A 20,170-nucleotide genomic window follows, 5' to 3' on the forward strand; every position below is an offset into this window, starting at 1 on the left:
GTAGCACTACGGTCTGGAGGACAACCAGAGCGCGTGATCTATGGGGAAGACCGAAAGTCTGGAGGGAGTAGGATGCTATCATCCTGCTTATCACTGGTGGCCATTTTCTTATCTCGTCTCACTTTGTATCTTATTGTGTTTATAGTCTTTATGCTTTTAAGTGGTTTGCCTGTATTTATGATACAGCACCACAGGTCTGCGTGCCTAGTGCCCTCCGAGGCCAGAAAAGGAGGTGGATCCTCTGAGGTGACTAACGTGGTTGAGTTGGAAATATGTATGCTGGGACTCGAACCCTGGTCCTTTGGAAGAGCAGCTCAGAGCTGACTGAGGATCGGCCAATTATCTGCCGGGTTTGGTCCACAGAACTCTGGAGAGGAGAAAGCGCTCACTTGCAAGAGTACTATCCGGAAGACCCCCGGGCTTGCCTCCGTCAAAAGCATTGCAGACAGGGCAGGGCCCAGGAATCCGCGGAATGCAGCCAGGCCCAAGCCCTCACTCTGAAGTGAAGGCGTCGACGCTTCCCCCGGGCGTGGCACTCTCTTTTGGCGGGCTCGGCAGTGCGAGGCTCCGCCCCCTGGAACGGTCTATCTGCATTCGCGGAGGCGGAGCGCTGCATTCCTATTGGTAGAGCGGCTCCGCCGAGGCTCCGCCCCCTCCCGGGCCCGACGCGAGCACGTTGGGTAACCGGGGCCGGTTGAAAAGCCGACCGAGTCCGGAGCGGCTCCCAGGGCGAGAGGCGCGCTACGAGCCGCGGTGGCGGTTAAGAGGCATCTCTGTGGTGGCTGGAGCGTGGCCCCCGGGGGCGGAGGGACCCGGTGGGCCGAGAAGAACTCGGCGGCCTGGCCCGCCGCCCTTCCCCCCCACGCCCGTCGACCTTGTGGGCGGAAGCTTCCTGGAGCGCCTCACGCCCGCGCGATGGCGACTGCTGCGGAGACGGAGGCCTCTTCGACGGACGCGAGCTGGGAAAGCGGTGGCGGTGGCGGCGGAGACGACGGGATGAAGCCTGCGCTTCCGGAGCTTGAGTCCTCCCTACAAAATGGCGGCGGCTTCTCCACCGCGGAGCTCGGCGGTGGCGGCGGCGGCGGCGGCGCGGGGCCTGAGGAGACCGCGGCAGCCGCCGAAGCCGCCCGGAGCCACGGCCACGAGCAGCTCCAGCACACCTCCGAGGCGGCCGCGGCCGCTCTGCCCAAAGGCGCCGAAGAGCCGGAAAGGCCTTTTAGGCGGAGTTTTCAGATCCCCAGGAAGAGCAGAGAAAAGAAAGGTGGTGCCTCCCCTTCCTCCCAACCCCTCTCTCTCCTCCCTCCCCCTCCATCTTTTTCATTAGGACCTCTCTGTCTCCTCTTCCCACACCCATCCGAGACACGTAAACACGCACGCACGCGCCAGCCGCCTCTCCCCTCACTGCCACGGCCGCCCAGCCGCCCTTGGTGCGAGAGGACAGGGTGGAACCACGCGCCGCCGCTCCCCCTCTCCCCGTGGAAGTTGGAAGTAGCTCAGGTTTGAAGCGTTTCCATAAGGCTGCAGCTCGCAGAGCGGAAAGACGGGGCTTGGCGCCCCTCCCTTTCCCCCAGCCCCGAAGGCCGAGAAGCTGATGGTGGCCTCCTAAAGATGCTTCTGAGAAGTCTGCTTGTGGAAATAGCCCGTGGCCGTGGATTCTGAGGCTTTCTCCAAGGCCATTGCGCTCTAAGGACAAGTGTTTCTCGCTGTGGAAATCCTTCAGCTCTGTGTGTCTACTTGAAATGTGCACGATGTCAGCGTCTTCTCTTATTTAGAAAAATCTCCATTAGTATATGCGCTCCATGCAATTTTCCATCACACTTCATTTCCATGTAGTTTTATTTTTTGGAAAAGCATGAGCTTCCATAGGTTTCTTCTGTATAACTCCAAGCCTAGTTGATTTTTAAAGTCAACTCTTAGTTTCTTAAGTCGATTGTAGGAACAGTTGGGTTGCTTACTTTTTTGAGATCTTAGTGCCATATTGTAAAACGTACAACACTTTTTTTCTTAGAGTAGGTTTTGATTCCGGTAATTTGGAATTTTCTAGATTTGACTTAAATTTTCCCTTCTTACTGCGTGTTTTTTAATCGTTTATTTCCCAAAGCTATTTTTTTTTCTTTTTGTCATTTGAATCTCTGAAGATTTAGAATCTTGATTGAAACGGTGCATCTGGGTAACCAGCTCTCTTTGCACAACTGAGATTATGAAAGTACAAAGTTCCTTTCTAGTTGGATGACAAAGCCAAGGAAATAGCATGAGAAACCATACAGAGAAGGATGAAGTTGATCTTTGCCGACTGAAGCGAATGTTTCTAGGAATACTCTTTAAAATGAGTTGATGTAATACTTGTAATACTTAAGGATGTAGGGCAAGACAGTGAGTTAACTTGATGGAGTTAAGGTGTGTATGGCTGTGTTGATACAACAGACACTCATCCCCAGTGGCCAGTTGGTAGAAAAGGTTGAAAGTACTTTTAAATAGGACCTCAGAATGATAGTAAGGGCTTAACATTTTCAAGCTGTATCAAACCTTTTTTAACATCCTATTTTAGATTTTAAATGACTAAGGCTATGAACAAATCACCTTTAACACGACTTTATTTTTTTAAAGGGACCAGAAAACTGGCTTAGAGTCCTTTAGGATTTTGTTTGAAATTTGGTAAGGTGGTATGTACTTCTTAAACTTACTAAGCCAAATCCAGAAGTTTCTCTAAAATGACTGCCTTTGAACATACTAAAAGTGGCACAGGGAATTAGGGAGTATAAACCTTAGCTGCTTTCTCCGTGGAGTCTGATGTATTCCTTGGGGGAAGTGCTTATATTTTCCATTTTGCCTAGGGATATGATTTTTACTTTCTTCTGTAAGGGAGGTTGTAGCTAGGAAAGCATGATAGATTTCTTTTTTATTTTTAATGAAGTTAATCTTAATATCTACATCAGGCATCAATTGTTAAAATAGTACATAATAGGGTCAAATCAAAACATTAAAAAGCCAAATAATAGAATCTCCTTAAGTTGTTCAGACCTTGAGCTTGAAATGCTCCTGCCTCAGCCTTCCCGCTAGGTGGAATTGCAGGTTATGTGATCTCTCTTTTTTTTTTTAAAGAATTATTTATTTATTTTGTGTATATGAGTACACTGTAGCTGTCTTCAGACACACCAGAAGAGAGCACAGGATCCCATTACAGATGGTTGTGAGCCACCATGTGGTTGCTGGGAATTGAACTCAGGACCTTTGAAAGAGCAGTCGGTGCTCTTAACCACTGAGCCATCTCTCCAGCCCATGTGATCTCTTAATACAGCACTTTCAAGTAACTTTTAACCATCTCAGATTTTATCCTAAATTGGGAGAAGTTAGTCTTTAAATTTCAATTTTTTACTATAAAAACATACTTTATCACTTTTAAACAGTTACTAGAGTGTTTCTCCAGCACTTGGGAGGTAGAGGCAGGAGGATTTCTGAGTTCGAGGCCAGCCTGATCTACAGAGTGAATTTCAGGGCTATACAGAGAAACCCTGTCTCCGAAAAACAAACAAGTATTTCTCCTCCCCCGCCCCCTTTTTTTAAAGACAGTCTTACAGTCTTTTACATAATCCTGGCTTCCTGGCTGTCCTGGAACTCAGATTCACCCACGCGTGCCTTCACAATGCTGGGATTGAAAATAAGCAACACCAGCCCAGCCCCCCACCCTCCTCTAAGCATCACATAATAGTGTGCAATACAGAACAAATGGTTGGAAGGAAAACAAAATAGTGCAGATTGTTAGTTTCCTTCCAGCATTGATAGAAGGTTTGAAAGTATGTTTAGGATTTAGCTTGGTACTAATGGTCATCTGACTTACTAGCATAAGATATTTATTATAGATAGGTCTTGAAGTTTTCGGTATCAGAAAGTTTTGTTGAATTCATAATTTAGTGATCTTTCTGGTGAAACTTAAAGGTAGGATGCCAATTTTTAAACGATTTCTTAAAATAACATTCAGTATAATTTTTTGACTTTAAAAGTTATATTTGAGACAGGTCTTACTGACCATGCCGCCATCAAACATGCAGCAATTCTCTTGTCTCAAGTCTCCTCTAAGTTCTCAAGTTTCACACTTAAAGGAACTTGTCCAGCTCCTGAAAGTTTACTTGATGTTAATAGCATGACATCTAAATACTGCCATTTTAGTGGCATAATATTGGCAAACAGTATTGTACTTGATAGGTTGTAGACATTTTCTTTGTATATAATTACATCTCAACAATTCTTTGTGGTAGGTATTTGTCCATTTTACAGAAAAATGAAGTACTGAGAAGTAACTTGTCAATTAGTAAATAGTGATGGAATTTGAACGTGTATAGACTACTTGGAATTACTCAACTGTAGCAAGGTTATTCGTAATAGTCTAAATTTTATTTTTATTTAGTTAGGCAGGGTTTATTTTGGCTCACAGTTTCAGGGTATATTGATTTTGCTGAGAAGTCATAACAGCACGAGCCTGGCGGTTGATTACATGACAGTGCATCTGTAATCAGAAAACAGAAAGATGACTGCCCCTTCCATCCCTAACTCTATGAGGCAGGAGCTCCCTAAGGATTACAAACTGGCCTCAAATTCAAAACTTGTGGATACTACTACTTTGGCCCCTAACACCACCACGTGTGGCTTTATAATCTAGAATTTAAGTTAGTTTTTCATTTGACCAGTTGTGATATTGGAAAGTTTAGCATATATTCAACCCTGGGTAGAATTTTGAGATGGAAAGATTATGTTCACTGTAAGTAATGATAGATTATATGTTTTAGAAGGTTTTATATTTAAAACTTTTTTCAGAGCAAATATAGATTTATTTATAGATAGTGAGAACCCCCAAGAGTGTGAGGGAGGCCAAGGGATAATACCCATGTTTTACTGCTTATGATGTGTGTTGTAGCATTTATTGGTTGGGCTATATTCTGTAGTATAGAGAGTCACAAAGTTGCATTGGCCTGTAGATGGATTGCCATGTTTTATTTTACATCTAGTATGTCATCAAAAGTAAATTAAAATGAATTGAATTTGACAGTATTTCTCTCTAAAGTTCTTGGGATAGACTAGTGATACAGTTTCTAAAAGATGTTCATCTTTTTCTAACAAAATTTCCAGGTCTTTTTTTTTTCCTTCTTCTTTTTTTTTTTTTAAAGACCAGGTCTTAATGTAACCAGGGATGGATTTACTTCCTGCCTCCAACTCCTCAGTTGCTGGGATTGGATCTGGTTACCTGGTTCTGTAGTTGTCTTTTGAGTCATGGTGTTTTAGTTGGATATGGATAACTGGATTTTGAAAACTGATTTTTTTTTCTCTACATAGACATAAACCTGGGCAGGAAATTTCATATTTGTACTGGTACATGTTGACTTATGCCAGTGTATTTGTTACTAAGAGTGCTCTGCTCATTCAGCATTGCTGTAGAGCTAAAATACATTCCTAAAACATTGTCAGGTAGTATTTTTTTAGATAGAAAAAGCCATTTACAAATCAGTTATGAACAAGTAGAGTAATGTTGTATAATGGTAATTAAGGCCAGTAGATACCAGCCTTGGACTCAGAATTACAGACCAAGTTAGGTTACTAGCTGCTTTGCTAATTATTTCATTTTCTCCCATGTAGCTCAGGCTGGCTTTGTACTTTTAAGTTATTTTTTACTAGCCTATATTATATACAGTAATGGGTTATGGGTTTCATTATGACATCTTCATATATGTATGATGTCATAACCCCATTAACCAGCTTTTGTGCTCCTCCAAACACTTTAATATTTAAAAAAATAAATATGGGTGTTTTGTCTGCATGTCTGTACAGAAAGCCTATCATCAGATCCTCTAAAACTGGAGTTAGAATTGTGAGTTGCCATGTTGGTGCTGGGAACTAAAACCAATGTCTTCCGGAAGAACAACCAGTACTCTTAATCCCTTGGCCATCTTTCTGGCTCTTCCATTTACTAATCCTAGCTAGATCCCTTCCCAACTCTTTTGGGGGGTGGTGTTGGTATTTAGGGTTGTTTACAGCATGGGCATCCCAGTCTACACCACAGAAGAGAATCTACCTCTGCATCAACCATTAATGGTATAAATAAGGGATGGAGGTCTATCATTCCTTCTCAGTCTTTAAATCTGTTTCTTTCTGTTCTTAAATTATTCATTTAATGTATATGAGTACACCATTGACGTCTTCAGACACACCAGAAGAGGGCATCAGATCCCATTACAGATGGTTGTGAACTACCATGTGCTTGCTGGGAATTGAACTCAGGACCTCTGGAAGAACAGTCAGTGCTCTTAACTGCTGAGCCATCTTTCCAGCCCTCCTCAGTCTTGTGTAGATCATACATAGACAGTCACAACTTTTGAGTTAGTGGCCATGCATTGTCTGGAAGTTACACATACATACCTTTTTACCAAATTGTATAGTCTAGACATTCAGTCCATTCTTATACACTGTTGCTAAATGTTAGAGGGAGTGACAGATGTTCCATTTATGGTTAGCATTCAGCAGTCATTCATTCTCTGCTTTAACCTACTGCAAAATGAAGGTTCTCTCACCAGAGCTGACAGCAACACTATTCTCAGCTTGCCTTGAACTTTCGTTGCTCCTATCTCAGCCCCTAAATGCCGCACATATGAATATATACCACCACATTCAGCTGGTATTCTTTGTGGTGATTTTGTGATTCCGGGGATGGAACCTATGACTTCTTGCTTGTCAAGCAAATGCCCTACTACTAAGAAACAATCCCATCCATTGGCTACTTCGGTTATAATTATTTTTAGGTCTGAATGCCTACATTCTTAATTGTTTACATGTTTTGATAGTGGTATGCCTTGTTTTCTAAAGTTTAGCATATCATGTATATATAGTACAAGATCTATACTGATACAAAGTAAATTGGTCAAAGATAATGGAGGAAAGAAAATGTTCTTTTGATTAAAGAACAAAGATGCTAATTTTTTGACCTATTGCAAACTGCTTAAATATGAATTCTTTGGGGGGGGGTTATGTGGGTACGGCTGAAGGAATGGAACCCAGGGCTTCTATGTTTGGCAAGCACTCAACCATTGATTTCTATCACTAGCTATCTTTTTACTCCCCACCCCCACATCCCTACCCAAGAAAGGGTTTCTCTGTGTGTTTCCCTGGCTGTCCTTGAACTTTGGCATCTGGTTTGTATCTTACCAGCTTCTGCCTTATGTAGCTTCCAGGGACCCAAACTCAGGTTATCATCATGCTTACACAGCTATCTCACCAAACACTTTTATTTTTTCAGTTGCATTATAGTAACCATGTTTTATTCCTCAGGATGCTTGTATATGTCCAGTTTTTTTTTTTTTTTTTTTTTTTTTTTTTTTTTTTTTTGTGGTTTTTCGAGACAGGGTTTCTCTGTGTAGCCCTGGCTGTCCTGGAACTCACTCTGTAGACCAGGCTGGCCTCGAACTCAGAAATCTGCCTGCTTCTGCCTCCCAAGTGCTGGGATTAAAGGCGTGCGCCAAAACCTCCAGGTTTGTCCAGTCTTAAAGTTGCTTTTACCTAGCTTTTACATTGGCTTTTACCTAGCACACATTGTTATGTAATCAAAACAACTCTTCATTTTTAGAACTACTATTGTGATATATGCCTAGTTGGTTAAAGAACCAGGTATGTTACTAGAGGGTGGTGGCAGCCCATGCCTTTAACCCAGGACTCGGGAGGCAGAGGCAGATGTAGGGGATCTCTGAGTTTGAGGCTAGCCTGGTTTAGAGTTTCATGACAGCCAGGGCTACATGGAGAAACCCTGACTTGAACCTTCCCCCAACCCCCAAAAAGAATGAATATGTCATTTGACATTGTATCCTGTCTAATAAAAATGAATTGAAAGTACAGTAAAGCAGCTTATTTATAGCTGTCTTTTAGGTGGCATACTTCTAGTTATCTTTTAGGTGGTGATGATGGCACATGCTTAGAATTCCAGTATTTGGGAAGCTGAAACTGGAAGATGACATGTTTGAGGTCAGCCCAGGATACATAGTGAATCTCAGACTATTATAAACTTTTTTTGTAAGACCTTGTGTCAAAATATAAATGTATGCACAACAGTATTTTCAATGGAACCCAAGAGTTACTTTTAATATTTATTGATTTTGAAATGTCTTAGAAAAAAATATAGGCTTTTTTTTTAATTTGGGGAAAGTTTATATGTACAGATTTGTTTTTTGAAATTTATTAAATGAAAATTTTCATGTATTAAACATTTCAGGTTATTAGAACAAATTGGTTTTGTTTGTTGGCTTTTTTTTTGTTTTGAGATGGGATCTCACTATGTAGCCCTGGCTGGCTTGGGAACTCAATCTGTAGATCAAACTGGCTTCAAACTCAGAGATCTGCCTATCTCTGTTTCCTGAATGTGTGACTAAAGGCATGTTACACCATGCCTTTGGTTTGATTATTAAACCAAATAGGTTAAATGATTTAGTGTTATAAAAATTCCAGTAGCAGAGAGCTGTCTCTGATGGTAAAAGCACTTGATACCTAAGCTTGAGTTTGACTCCTAGAACCACAGTTGACAGAACCATCTGAAAGTTGTCTGACCTCAACATGTACATCTTGTCATAGTCTGCTTGTGTTCACGCATACACACACAAATTTGAGCCAGTTGTGGCACATGCTTGTATTTCCAGTATATGGGAGGCTTTGAAAGAAAGATTTTAGGTTAGACTTGGCTGCCCAGTAAGAACTTGTTCCAGAGATGGAAAAGAACATTAAATGGACTGTAGACTGGTGAAAACACAAGGGATACAAACTTAATTGCATTAATTGTGCACAGGTGCTACATTCTGCTTAGTACTTTTGTTGTAAGGCCCCATGATTCACCAAAGAATGATAACTCCAGACTAAAATAGGGCGCAAAGGCAAAGAGTGTTATTTTGCAGAAATTTCCAGCATGCAGGGATCTCCATCCACCAAAATGGAGATATTGAGTGAGCTTACAGGCCTTTTGTAGCCTCTTAAGGGAATTCCAGGAGTGGGTGGTATGGGTGTCCTTGGGATTGGTCAAGCTGCTGGAGAATTTGGGAGACTGTCTGGAACTGATGCTAATTAACTACTCTTGGCCCAGGCCAAGTGTTGGAGCAGCTCCTGATTGGCTGCCCTCAAGGGGTGTTTTTTCCTGGTATTTGACTTGTTTTGGACCTGTCCAGTATTAGGAAACAGAAACTTAGGTCTAGTCCTTAGACTGTCAGTTTGGAGCCTGTCATGGAGTCTGCCTGGCTTAGCCCCTGGCATGGCCCTCTCATTGCCCTGACTTACATAATGTATTTGACATATAATAGTTATTAGGAGAACTGCAGTTTTCCATTTTATAATGAATTGGGCTTTTAAATTATGTATCATCTGCTACAAACCCAATAAATGACAAATCTGTTGTTTCAGTTTTTACTTTAAAGTTCTACAACTCTTGCTGTTTGCTAGTATTGGACATTGCACCTAGTTTTTTAAACATGCTAGAAAAATGTTCTGTTATTTTTTACTTTTTGTTTTGAATGCAAGTCTAAGTTTTCAGGCCATCCTTGAACTTGCTCTGTACTTAGCCATCAACTAGTTAGGATAAGGCCTTGCACACCCTTAATCCTGGCATTTGGGATCTCTTGAGCTCAATTATAGAGTGAGTTTCAGGACTATACAAAGAAATCCTATTTTCAAAAACCAAAAAAAAAAAAAAAAAAAAAAAAGAAAGGTTCTGGCTTGGCTCAAAGCCTTTCTTCATCTTAGCATTTGGTACTTAAATGTTCTATTTTTTTATTGATAATAAAGCTATTTGAATACTATATATTGCTTTTAACTTTAAAGCCCTTGCTTGGACCTTATTCTATGGACCAGGCTGCCTCAGAATTATGATTATCCTCTTATTTTCTGATTATCCTCTTATCTCTGTCTTTTAAGTATAGGAATTATAGACATGAGCTACTATGTTGGGTTTTCGAGACAGGGTTTCTCTGTGTAGCCCTGGCTGTCCTGGAACTCACTTTAGATCAGGCTGGCCTTGAACTCAGAAATCCACCTGCCTCTCCCTCTGCCTCTGAAGTGCTGGGATTACAGGTGTGTGCCACTACTGCTTACTGTGGCAAATCTTTATGGATGCTTGACTGCCATAGTTTTATACATGCTTTTTCAGTGCTGTGTAAATAGGAATTGAGTGAGTGCATAGATTCTTATGAGAGTTGAAGCAATTTAGATTGTAAAGATTATAGTTTATATATTATGTATATTATAAGGGTTAATTTAAAACCGTAACTGTTTTTGTATATGAGGCCAGGTCATCATTGTTTAAAGGAAATAGTCTAGGTAAGTCTTCTTTTTCTTCAATGAGTTAAAAAACAATTTGTGTGCATGTGAATGCATGGACATCTACTCATGGTTATGCAAGTGGAGGATAGAGGACAACTTTTTACAAGGATTTTAGGGATCCAACTTCGGTCAAGTCTGTGCAGCAATCTATTTACCTTTTGTGCTATGTAGTTGGTTGTCTTTAGTGAGTTCTAATAATAATTGTTGAATGACATAAAGTAACTGTTGGTCTGGTCTGTTGGTGCCTTTTGTTCAATAAAACCTACATTATGATAGAATAGTCTTATAATTTGCTTTTTTTTTTTTTTTTTTTTTTTAAATAGCTCTTTTCCAGCCATTAACTCCAGGCTCTCGAGAATTTGAAGATGTTTTAAATATTCTCCATTCATCTTACCTTGAACCATCCTCAGTAACAAATTTTAACTATAGACGAGCTTGCTTGATACATAATGAACTTTTGGAAAAAGAGGTATGTATTTAGCTAGGGGAAGAAATCCTTTTTTTCCTCTGTCTGTCTGTCTATCTGTCTGTCTATCTATCTATCTATTTATCTTGAAATATTTTAAATGATTTCTTCTTGGTGCTAGGACTTAAACCAACGTCTCACTCAAGGCTCAACAAATGCTCTACTTCTGAGATAGATCCCAACTATGTTTATCTACGTGTTAAACTGTTACTAAAGTGTAGTTACCCAGAATCCTGAAATAAGTCATCCACATAGGGATAGTTTACTATAGTCGTAAATTTACAGTTAATTTTTTTCCTATTTTTTTTCCTTTTGGATTTATACTTTTTTTTTTTTAAAGATGGGTCTTATCCTAGTCCAGAATGGCTTGGAACTCACTGAGTTGTCAGGTGACTTTGAGCTTAAAGTAATCCTCTTGTCTCAGCTTTCCAAGTTTGTACAAAGGACAGCAGTTAACAATGACTACTTATTTCTTATGCAAATTAGATGTTTATTAAATTTAATATAGGAAAAGTCAGCATGTGTAATTCTTAGGTAGCACACAAATGGAACTTTAGAATCTTTACTATTTATTGCTTTGTAATGGATATGAAATATTACAAAGTTTGGTTTTATACCAATTGGTTAATGATGTACTACCAAAATTTAATCTTGAAAATCTTTCTGAAGGGCACTGTTAAAGTTCCTAAAGAAAATAAAAATATGATAGTTTAATCATGGTATAATAGGGATTATTTGTTTAATTGTCTATGGAAATTTTATTTGAAGTTACATTACATAATTGAGAGCCTGAATACAGATACAAAAATGCTAGCTCTTCTGTAGCTTAAATAGATGTATGTTTGAATCTCAAAATAAATCCAAAAGTTGACTAGTATGCAACAAACTATTAGCATTCTGTTCTGTAACAGAGGCTGTCCTTGAACTTGGGGAATTCCTGCTTCAGTCTCCAGATTGATATCTTTAAGTGTCGCTGTACCTGGCTTAAATAAATTAAACTATTATATTCAGTATGCTATGTAAAGTGGGAGATAAAAACACGTAAAGAAATAATAATTCTTGGAAGGATTTGGGATATAGTAAAATTTTAATAGAAAATTAGCTAACATTGGTAAATACCTAGATACTTTTGACTATTTTATATGTTGGTAGTTAAAGAAATAAAATTGAAGATTGAATAGCAGAAAGCATAGAGAGTTTTATTTTGATAGCTTTGTGATATCTTAGAAAAATTTCTTTAATTCTAAGCTTAATGAAACAATCATGCTAAGTAGTTAGTTATACATTTAATTTTTTATTTTTAGTTTACAGAAAAGAGAAGAGAATTGAAGTTTGATGGTCGTTTAGATAAGGAACTTTCAGAATCTTATGCATTTCTCATGGTTGACCGGTACCAGGTGAGATAATTCTGTTTCCATTGTAAGTTGTTTCCTAATTATTCTTTCAATAGGGATAAGGTAACTTTTTCTTCTGTATTTCCATGGGGGAGGAGAGTAAGAGTGGAATTGAAGTTGTCAGACTTGGTAGTAGGTGCCTTTACCTACTGAGCATCTTACTAGTGTGTTTCATTAATTTGTTTATTTCTTCACTTTATATACTGTTGTTTATTTTTTAAGATTTATCTTCATTTTTAATAAAGTATGTGGTATGTGCACATTAGTTTAGGTGGATATTGAATCTCCTGAAGCTAGAGTTACAGGCAGTAGTGATCCTGGTCATGAGTGCTGGGAATTTAATGAGTTCCCTCACCGAACTGTAGGAGCTCTTAACCACTGATCCAGCTCTTGTTTGTTTGTTTTTTGGGCGGGTCAGGGGTGTCTGCTATGTGTCTCATGTTGTCCTTCCTTGAACTTAGAGGCATCTTGCTGCTTGTCATTTGGGGTTGTAGACATTCACTGTAACCTAACGTTTTTCTCTAACATATATTCAGAAGGGCAAAATATGTTTTGTAATTTCTCTTTTCAAATGTAATCATTGTTTTCTCTGATCACTTCTGTTTTTTTCCCCCCAGAATATGCTTGAGTAAACATTTTTTGTGAAAACAAGACTGTCTTATATAATGCTGATTCTATGTTTTTATAGCCATTTTCCCTCTTAATGTTTTCTTTAAATATTTTGCTTGAGGCTAGAGAGGTGGTTCACAGTTTAAGAGCACTTGCTCTTCAAGAGGATTTGAGTTCAGTTTCTAGCAACTATATTGGTCAGTGTACAAAGTACCTCTAAGTTCAGCTCCAGAGAATCTGTTGCCCTCTTCTGGTGTTTGAGAGCACTGCCACACACAAATACATAATTCACATAACTAAAAATATTTAAAAAGCCAGGCAGTGGTGGTATATGCCTTTACTTTAATCCCAGCACTTGGAAGGCAGAGGCAAAAGGATTTCCGAGTTTGTGGCCAGCCTGGTCTACAGAGTGAGTTCCAAGACAGCCAGGGCTATACAGAGAAACCCTTTCTCGAAAAAAACCAAAAACCAAAAAAAAAAAAAAGATGAAGCTTTGATAGTATAACCTATAACCTTAGAAATTTAAGCCAGTTTTGCATTGATACTTATTAGTTAGCTGAAATCTGTGTGAAAAATTTGTAATTATAGTTTAGAATATAGCATTTTGAAGTTTAAAAAATTAATTTGTTAATTTGATTTTAAACTGAAATGTTTTGTTTATATAGGTTCAGAACATATGTGAAAAAGGATTGCAGGTGGGCCAATCCAAAATAACAGTTCTTGGCAGTCCTTCCATGGGTAATTTTTCTTGTTTCTCATTTATACTTAACTATTAAGTTGCCATTTAAAATCCTAAATGTAGTCTGCCTATAGTCACTAATTAAATTGGTATGCTTTTTATATTTTCAAATAAGGAGACTAGTATTAAGTTTTGAAATATAACACTCATTTTATTTCTTTGATTCTGAATTTAAATAATTTGAATTGATCAAATGTTACTATTTAAAATGTTTTATTCTGGTCAAAATGATTTTGAAAAGTTAGACTACTTTGTTTTACTCTGGTTAAACATCAGCCATCTTCCAAAAAAAAAAAAAAACCAAAAAGAAAAAAAAAAAGCCGGGCAGTGGTGGCGCACGCCTGTAATCCCAGCACTCTGGGAGGCAGAGGCAGGAGGATTTCTGAGTTCGAGGCCAGCCTGGTCTACAGAGTGAGTTCCAGGACAGCCAGGACTGTACAGAGAAACCCTGTCTCGGGGAAAAAAAAGAAATCCAAAAAAAACAAAAACATCAGCCATCTTTGTCTTATAGTATTGCTTTTAAAAAGTTGTCATACCTCCTATTCCTTTTACTGTTGGTGAAATAACTTGATTTTTATTTAAAAATTTAAATTTGATTATTTACATTCAAATTACTTTTCTCTTTCTGTTAGGTATTTATCTTTGCAGGTATGCAGATCTCTTACAGGCTAATCCTTTGGAAGCTGGGGCAGTAGGCGATGTTGTTATTTTTAAAATAATGAAGGTAATTTTAACATGTATTTGTACATATCAAAGGCAATATTTATCTTGGACTTTAATTTTAAGTGATCTCATGACTAGGAGTTTAAGTTAAAAGCCTATATTTGGTAGTATATGAAGAGTTGCTATCTTAAAAGACTATCTTAGTGATTGATTTGTTGCCTTTTAGGTTATGTTCATTTATTAATTAATGTATGTGTTGGGGTACAAATGCCACAGGGTGCATGTGAAGATCAGAGGAAGATTTGGGGGAGTTAATTCTTCCTTCAGCCTTGTGGGTAATTGAGACTCAAAGTTAAGTCATCAGGTTTGGTGTTTTTACCTGCTGAACTGTCTCAGTGCCAGCATTCCCCACCCCTCCACCCCTATTTTCCAAAGGAAAGAATGAAAAAAAGAGAATAACATGGTGGTGGTGTAAGTAGGTTAACAGTTTAATAGCACTTGTATTTCTTCTTTTTTGTTTTTTTAAGATTTATTTATTATTATATGTAAGTACACTGTAGCTGTCTTTAGACACACCAGAAGAGGGCGTCAGATCTCATTATGGATGGTTGCGAGCCACCATGTGGTTGCTGGGATTTGAACTCGGGACCTTTGGAAGAGCAGTCAGTGCTCTTAACCGCTGAACCATCTCTCCAGACGTGTATTTTTTCTTTATTATAGCATATAGTAAAAATCAGGTTAAGTGGACACTTAAAATGTTTTTCATTTTTCTTTTTTTTTCTTTTTTTTTTATTTTAGGGTAAAATAAAGAGTATTTATGATCCTCTGAGTGTAAAAAGCTTGGAATCCATGTTAAGTAAAAATGCTTTAGACCCTACACCAAAGCATGAATGTCATGTGTCTAAAAATGCCAGTAGAATTACATCCCTTTTGGCATATAGAGCCTATGAGCTTACTCAGGTATGTACTTGGATCCATTTAATGTGAAAGATCTATTGTATTCATGTGTATCTGTGTGCGCATACAGGTGCTTGCACTTGGAGGCTGGAAGAAAACGGGATCAGATCAGACTTGGAGGTACAGGATACTCACCTGGCTTGTTAAGAGGGTATTAAAAGCTTGTTAAGAGGGTAATCCCAGGGAAAAAGGAATATCAGGAAGGAACCCAAGACTAGCCTCTAGTATGTAGCAAGTTTGAGACCAGGATGGACCTAAATAAGACTCAGTATCAAAAAACAAACAACAACAACAAAAAAACAGCTTAGTGTTGTGGCACACATCTTTATTTATTTTTATTTTTATTCTTTTTGGATTTTCAAGACAGGGTTTCTCTGTGTAGCCCTGGCTGTCCTGGAACTCACTCTGTAGACCAGGCTGGCCTCGAACTCAGAAATCTGCCTGCTTCTGCCTCCCAGAGTGCTGGGATCACAGGTGTGCGCCACCACTGCCTGGCTTGTATATAGTTTCTTACTGGTGGTACTTTGTGTCTACTTCCCTTTCTTCGTGCTGGGATATTGTCTGTGAATTTGTGTGGATGTTTTATATGCTGTCAATCTCTTATATGCCAACAGTCTTCTTTGAGTTCATATGTGTATCAATCCTGTTGTAGCTAGATAATGCTGTTTCCTTGGAATCTTCTCCTTCTCTGGTTCTCAAAATCTGTGTACTCTTTGCATAGGTCCCTGAGCCTTGAGGAGGAGAGGTTTGATAAAGACATCCCATTTAGGACTAGGTGCCACAAAGTCATTCTCTGCACATTGTCCAGAGAAGTTTCTCCCCTGAGGATTGAGTGATGTTCTGTTGTGTGAGTATAGCAGTAGGTCACCAAGAGGGATTAATAATTAATGTGTTCAGTTAGCAGAATAATAGTACTAGGTTTTTCAGTAGGGCCATGGCCTATTTACTCTCAGATTCTTGGCCACTTCAGCAGTGATAGGGCTCCATTTCATGGAGTATACCTTAAATTGAGTTGAAAAATGTTTGGTTACTCCATTTGCAATTATAACATTTGTGTTACTATTGTACTAGCATATCTTGCAGGCAGGTTGCTGTTGGTCAAAGAGTTTATAGCTGGTCAATACTGATGATTACTTTTCTCCTCTCTTAGTGTGCATACTACCTTCTAGCAGTGTGAATAGTAGTAGAGCTAGAGCTCTTAGTTGGGCATCAGTTCCATTTCTCTTTGTCTGATGTCATAATGTCTTCAGTGGTAGGGCCTTACGGTCAGGTAACTAGTAACTATGGCAATAGTGTGTGATTGGATGGCTCTGTGGGACTCCTCAGCCAAAGATTCAACAAAATGTAATTCATTCTTGGCACTGGGGGTTTTACTTGGCAGTGTAAGATGTCCAATTATGGGCATTGTCCTATTCCATTGTATGGTGAATCTAGAAGTAAATACTCATCAGCTAGAGATAATGGCAAATCAGTTAAAAGCATTGGCTGCTCTTCCAGAGGACCTGAATTTGTTTGTCAGCACCACATGGTAATTCACAAATGTTTTAATTCTAGTTCCAAGGGATCAGATGATGGCCCCTAGACAGACATATATGTAGGCAAATGTTCTTAAGCAAAATAATAACAGTACTTGTGGAAAATAGTTTGACTTCTTATTAAGGTTTCTTAGTGGAGGGCCTGGAGAGATGGCTTAGCAGTTAATACCACCAGCTGCTCTTTCAGAGGTCCTGAGTTCAATTTCCAGCAACTACATGGTAGCTGACAACTATCTGTAATGGGATCTGATGCCCTCTTCTGCAGTGTCTGAAGACAGTGACAGTGTTCCCACATATATGAAATAAATATGGCTGGAGCGAGAGGGGACTGGAGCCAGCGGGGGTTATGGGGGAGGGGGAAAAGGTATCTTAGTGGAGAAGACATATGGCTGGGTATTTTTTTGTTTTTTTTAAGATTTGCTTATTATTATATGTAAATACACTGTAGCTGTCTTCAGACACACCAGAAGAGGGCGACAGATCTCATTACAGATGGTTGTGAGCCACTATGTGGTTGCTGGGATTTGAACTCTGGAAGAACAGTCAGTGCTCTTAACCACTGAGCTATCTCTCCAGCCCGAGGCAGGGTTTTTTTGTTTGTTGTTGTTGTTGTTTTTTTTTTTGTTGTTGTTGTTGTTTTGTTTTTTTCAGGACAGGGTTTCTCTGTATAGCCCTGGCTGTCCTGGAACTCACTCTGTAGACCAGGCTGGCCTCAAACTCAGAAATCCACCTGCCTCTGCCTCCCAAGTGCTGGGATTAAAGGCGTGCGCCACCGTCGCCCGGCTGAGGCAGGGTATTTTAAGAATAATTGTATTGCTTTCTCAGTTCACTACTTTTAAATAATAATGTTTTTGTTAGACTTGAAGTTAATTACTGTGTTCTCTAGAACTTGTAAACCAGAGCTTTATATTTAAAAAAATGTTTTGGAAGAAGTTTGAGAGAAACATTAAAAGCAGTAATTACCCAGGGAAAAGGACTTGGTTTATAGACTCAGACATTCTTTTAAAATGGGGCTGGAGAAATGGCTCAGTCATTAAAAGCACTCACTACTCTTACAGAGGTCCTGAGTTTTAATTTCCAGCAACCACATGGTGGCTCACAACCATCTGTAATTGGAATCCAATGCCCTCTTCTGCTGTGTCTGAAGAGAGCAACAATGTGCTTACATACATAAAATAAATAATTTTTTTTGTTTGTTTTTTTGTTTTTTGGATTTGTTTTTTTTTTTCGAGACAGGGTTCCTCTGTATAGCCCTGGCTGTCCTGGAACTCACTCTGTAGACCAGGCTGGCAGAAATCTGCCTGTCTCTGCCTCCCAGGGTGCTGGGATTACAGGTGTGCACCACCACTACCCGACAATAAATAGTTCTTAAACAACAACAACAACTAAAATAGAAATTAGCTTTCTGCTAGCCAGCATGATGACTGTCCTGAACAGGGGGGAGGGGAAAGGCTTGTGAGTAATAAGATAATCTGCTTGAACTTTTACACATGTAGTCTTCTGTACACCTCCTTTGCTTCATTTTTCACAGTTGAGTTCCACTTTCTTTTTGCCTTTTGCACTAATACAGAAACTGCTATTTGATATTGGTGGAAGTTTTGGCCGTAGTTGTTTTTTTTTTTTTTTTTCTTAAGTTTTTAAGTTTTTGGGTTTTCAAGACAGTTTCTCTGTATAGCCCTAGCTGTCCTGGAACTCTGTAGACCAGGCTGGCCTTGAACCGGAAATCTGCCTGCCAAGTGCTGGGATGATTAAAGGCATATGCCACCACCACCCAGCTTTGGCCTTAGTATTTTACATTTTTATCAAGTTGGCTTTTCTGGGGTGACCTAGTTTAGCTCCATTTTGCAGTATTTTCATTAGGAAGTTAATTGCGCAGTCTTGCTGTCAACTCCTCTGAACTAAACTTCTGGGATACCTTGGTATCTAGAACATAAAATGCATACAAAAGTACACATTTTTTTTTTAAGCTAAGTGGACAAGTTCAAAGAAATTATTTTCCTGCCAAAGCTGCTTAAGTGGTTCTACATTATCAATAAAATTTTTTTTTAAGCTAAGTGGACAAGTTCAAAGAAATTATTTTCCTGCCAAAGCTGCTTAAGTGGTTCTACATTATCAATAAAATAATGCATTTCTCACCTACTTTCCTATTCTAAAATAATTTTGTACTTTTTTATTTTTAGTATTATTTTTATGAGTATGGCTTTGATGAAATAAGACGAAGACCAAGACATGTTTGTCCATATGCAGTTGTGTCTTTTACTTACAAAGATGATTTACAAACTCCAAAGTTTGTGTCTTCAGTGAGGTAAGTCAGTTTTATTTACACAGAGAAATAGTTCAGAAGCGACCATTGCCCTCTTCAACTTTTTTTTGACATAAACTAGATGTTTTCATATTCATGGATAAGAAGACTAGGATAGACCCTTACTGTGAAAATAGGCACAAAACTTTGATTCACCTAGCTAAGTTGTGAAACTTTTGTTTTCTTTTCAACATTTATATGCACTCTAACAAATAGCAGTTTGTAAAAGTTAAAAGTGTTAAGAGGTTGTCGTGGTATATGCCTGGACCCAGCCCTCCCAACTTAGAGGGCAGCTTTGTCTGTGCAGTGAGTTTGAAGTCATCTTTGCTCCTTGAGTCTTTTAACTTCCCCAAACAGAAAATTTACAGAAAATTTTTGATTTTTACCTTAAATATAAAAATTTGAGTTTCTATAAAACTCTTAGCCTAAACCAATGGAATATTTTAGTTGAATGCCAAGATATTCCTAGTTTCAAGAGTCTGGTGATAATTTATTTTTTTAATTCATAAACATACTTAAAGTAACTTTTCAAACTACTGTTTTAAAAAACCACTTATCGTTAATGATGCATATTTTTAGGGCGACTTCTATTGGTTTTTAAAGTCAAATGTGCTTGGTAAAAGGGGGACTTTAGTTGTATTTTTGTTTTTGTGGATAAAGTTGTTCTGGCTGGCCTGTAGCTTACTGTAAATAGGTCAGGCGAGAAGATCCTGCCTTAGCCTTGGAGTGCTGATATGAGCTTCTAAGCCCTAATGATACAGCATCTTTTTTTTCATATTAATTAATAAGCTTTCAAAACCTCTCCGTGGAGTTGAGTGTGTTTCTCACTTTTGCTTCATGTTTATGAATGCTGATATTCATTCATTTTTTTCATAAGTGGTCTGATCTGTCTTGTCTGTCTGTCTCTTTTGGTACAAAGTCTCTTATGTAGACATGGCTGTCTTGGAACTCACTGTGTACACCAGACTGGTCTCACACTCACAGAGATCCACCTTCCTTTGCTTCTCTCCTACTTTTTTGAAGCCCTTCTGTTGATCCCCAGATTATCTCAAACACATACTGACAAACATCCATTCTATACTATGAGTTTGCCATAAGGACTCTTCCTTAGGATCCCATAGTTAGTGGATTTTCCTTTCTCCATTACTGCATATTTGTTTCTTTTTCTTT

The 20,170-nt window shown here is 38.9% G+C and overlaps 1 protein-coding gene across 4 annotated transcripts in view; it reads left to right on the top strand.

Annotated features, from left to right (window-relative positions):
- Positions 1 to 652: 652 nt before the first annotated feature.
- Positions 653 to 20,170, top strand: part of Tasor (transcription activation suppressor) — a 45,675-nt gene continuing 26,157 nt past the window's right edge. For all 4 annotated transcript variants that reach the window (XM_052189956.1, XM_052189957.1, XM_052189958.1 and 1 more), the window contains exons 1-7: positions 653 to 1,261; positions 10,659 to 10,804; positions 12,106 to 12,198; positions 13,470 to 13,542; positions 14,176 to 14,267; positions 15,005 to 15,166; positions 18,879 to 19,003. In XM_052189956.1, coding sequence (XP_052045916.1) covers positions 916 to 1,261; positions 10,659 to 10,804; positions 12,106 to 12,198; positions 13,470 to 13,542; positions 14,176 to 14,267; positions 15,005 to 15,166; positions 18,879 to 19,003 — 1,037 coding nt within the window. In that variant the 5' untranslated portion in view covers positions 653 to 915. The remainder of the gene's footprint in view (positions 1,262 to 10,658; positions 10,805 to 12,105; positions 12,199 to 13,469; positions 13,543 to 14,175; positions 14,268 to 15,004; positions 15,167 to 18,878; positions 19,004 to 20,170) is intronic.

Source organism: Apodemus sylvaticus, chromosome 8, assembly GCF_947179515.1.
Source record: "Apodemus sylvaticus chromosome 8, mApoSyl1.1, whole genome shotgun sequence".
In the NCBI taxonomy this organism is placed as follows: domain Eukaryota; kingdom Metazoa; phylum Chordata; class Mammalia; order Rodentia; family Muridae; genus Apodemus; species Apodemus sylvaticus.